Raw genomic sequence first — 3047 nt, 5'->3', positions numbered from 1 at the left:
CCTGCCATGGGCAGGGACATCTCCCACCAGATCAGGTTCCTCAAGGCTTCATCCAGCCTGGCTTTGAACACCACCAGGGTTGGAGCAGCCACCACATCCCTGGGCAACCTGTCCCAGTGTCTCACCACCCTTACAGTAAAAAACCTTTTTCTAATATCTAACCTAGACTTTCCCTCCTTCAGTTTGAACCCATTACCCCTTGTCCTATTACTGCAGTTCCTAACAAAAAGTCCCTCTCTGGCTGCTTGTAGGCCCTTCAGATATTGCAGAGTTGCTCTGAGATGTGTCCAAGGTCTCGCAGAGCTCCTGCTGTCACTCTGTAAACCTACCCTAACATAAATGTACAGGTAGTTCACTTTATTCTGATGGCAGTTTCTTCCTGTAACGATGTAAGCACAACTGAAACAGACTCTTTTTGCGGAGTTATTGGTGTAGTAATCTAGTTGGAGGTGTCTCTGCTCATGGTGGTGGGGAGGGGAACTGGACTAGATGACTTTTAAAGGTGCCTTCCAGCCCAAACTATCCTGTGATTCCATGTGAGGAGGAGTTCCCATTTACCTCTGACTTCCAAACTGCCTTTGGTAACTCACTAGGTATGTAACAGAGGCATGGGTTACAGTCAGCTAAGAGTGACCAGCAGATTCAAGGTGATTGCAGGGCAGGTGCTGAGAAGCAACAGGCAATGTGATTTCCCAAGTAATTAGGTTAACTCATTAGGAAAAATCTACATCTGCTTTTCACACTTCCCATTGCCACCATAAGATTAGTTATGCTTACAGTTTTTGTTGATGCTGTTTCATATTTCAAGTTTCATATCTTGATGATTAAAAACATCTGTTGCTTGCGGTTTTGTTTGGTTGTTTTTCTAATTGGAAGCTACCGGCGGAAGAGGAGGAGGATGGGGTACCACCAACCAGAGATACAGTAACGTTATCCAGCCCTCTACCTTCAAGTCTAATACATGGGGTGGCAGCAGAGATCACGGAAGAGGATTCTTCGGCTCCTCTGGTTTTGGATCGTCAGGAGGCAGCAGCAGAAATGCAGACTTCTCACAGAACAGGTTCTCGGCGTTAGTGAACAATCCGAGTGTTGCCAATGGCGCTAAAGATGAAGAGGAGAGATTCCTGTAAGTCATAGTCCTGTCTTACTGAAAGCATTCGGAATGAGCAGTTCAGGAGCTTAAAGGCTTCCTAGAGATAACATAGAGGACAGGATGGTGAAGAAGGAGCTGGGAGATATAGGAAGAACAATAGAGAGCATGACTTCGTTTGGTTCTCTGGAATGATGCTGCCATGGGAAGGAAGAGATCCTTGTTTGGGACCTGGGCTGGACAGCTAGGCAACTGTGATACCAGTAAAGATGGTGTGGTGTTTAAGTTGTGGGCAGGAGGGTGAGGAAGGAAACAAAGATTTTGATACTTGAAAATAAGGGGTCAGAGCCCACTGGTATTTCAACTGCAAAAAAAGATTCTTTTAAGATAATGAACTATTTGACTTGGTCTTCCTGATGCTTAAGACGGCAGTTTTTAGCTGCCAACAGCAAAACTATTGAAACCTGGTTTCGCACAGGTATGTATTACAGTCAGTTAAGAGTGACCAGCAATTCAAGGTGATTGCAGGGCAGGTACGAAGAAACAACAGGCAGTACGATTTCCCAAAGGAGCAAGGTTTTGGAACCACTTTCCATTACATTTTTGTACGATTGCATTAAGGAAACACTGGGTTTTGATGGTAGCAGATATTTGACTCTGACTTTGGATTCAAACAGACAATTGTTTCTGGTGGTTTTGTTTTGAACATGTAATTTCACCTTCATCTATGGTTTGGTTTGGTTTTGTAGCGAATGTGTAGTGAAAGACATGGACACATGGGAATCTTCTGGACAATGGATATTTTCATCTTACTCACCAATGAAAGAAATGGCAAATATCTCAGGTAAGTAATGTTTTTAATGTTGTGTACTGCTGCTGTTTAGGATGTTTCTGTGACTTGCCCACAGTGTTATACCTCTGTGGAACCATTTGCAAGGTGATGATTTGCCTTGTAATGCAACAGAAAGGAGTATTAGATTATGGCAAATTAATTTTTAACATTCACAGCTCCAGAGTTTTGTAATGAATCCTTTGTGTATCTCTGACTGTCATTGACTTAGGACAAACAATGGCCCATTTCTTCATAACTATAGAGGGCAGTTGTAAGTACAAATCTGTTTTCTTGAAGTATTTGACTATTCCTGTCCTCACAGGCTTTTCAGATGTCTCCCCAGAAGAGCTGCGTCTAGAGTACTATGAGAGCAGAGCAAACAATATGATTGGGAATTATGTAAGTATTAAAAAATGCTGACTCTTTGGGATAGGTCCTGTTACTGTCCTTCAGGTGGCAACTCTTCACTCATTTAGCTCTCAGCTCTAGGAGATGATTAGAATGCCAAAATAACCTTCAATTCCTGTGCACCAAATAGAATGCCAAAACAGCTGCTAGACACTCCTTGACTTAGTCTTGTCCCTGCTCAAAAGTTCAATACCTCATGTGCTATTAGTCAGTTTGATTGTTATAACTGCTTAGCCAGTGCTTTAGGTAGAAGACTGGACAAGCTTATTTGACCTTTTTCTTTTATGTTCCTTTGTTGCAAGGAATTAATGCTGAAAACAGCAGATACTTCTTTTCTAGAAATATATATACTCCTTTAGGAGTAATACATATGTTTTTATTTAAAATATCTCTCAATGTGTATGTATCATCCCTTCCTCATAGTGTTGTCAATGTCAAGGAAGCTAGCAAGAGTTCAGCGTTGCGCCAGGAAGGAAATTAGGCTGTTGGATATATGCAAGTGGAATTAATGCTGAAAACAGCAGATACTTCTTTTCTAGAAATATATATACTCCTTTAGGAGTAATACATATGTTTTTATTTAAAATATCTCTCAATGTGTATGTATCATCCCTTCCTCATAGTGTTGTCAATGTCAAGGAAGCTAGCAAGAGTTCAGCGTTGCGCCAGGAAGGAAATTAGGCTGTTGGATATATGCAAGTACAAACCAAGCTACAT

At 41.6% G+C, this 3047-nt stretch overlaps 1 protein-coding gene across 1 annotated transcript in view; it reads left to right on the top strand.

The window, feature by feature from the left end:
* Positions 1 to 876: 876 nt before the first annotated feature.
* Positions 877 to 3047, top strand: part of LOC103803119 (nucleoporin-like protein 2) — a gene marked incomplete at its 5' end in the record, with an annotated part of 5263 nt that continues 3092 nt past the window's right edge. Inside the window, 3 exon segments of the mRNA XM_009075656.1 lie at positions 877 to 1126; positions 1840 to 1934; positions 2245 to 2325. Of these exon segments, the coding sequence (XP_009073904.1) occupies positions 877 to 1126; positions 1840 to 1934; positions 2245 to 2325 (426 nt within the window).

The sequence above is a fragment of the Acanthisitta chloris genome, unplaced genomic scaffold, assembly GCF_000695815.1.
Source record: "Acanthisitta chloris isolate BGI_N310 unplaced genomic scaffold, ASM69581v1 scaffold5575, whole genome shotgun sequence".
Taxonomy (NCBI): domain Eukaryota; kingdom Metazoa; phylum Chordata; class Aves; order Passeriformes; family Acanthisittidae; genus Acanthisitta; species Acanthisitta chloris.
The sequence above is the reverse complement of the archived record's forward strand: the minus strand, read 5'-3'. Positions and strand labels throughout refer to the sequence as shown.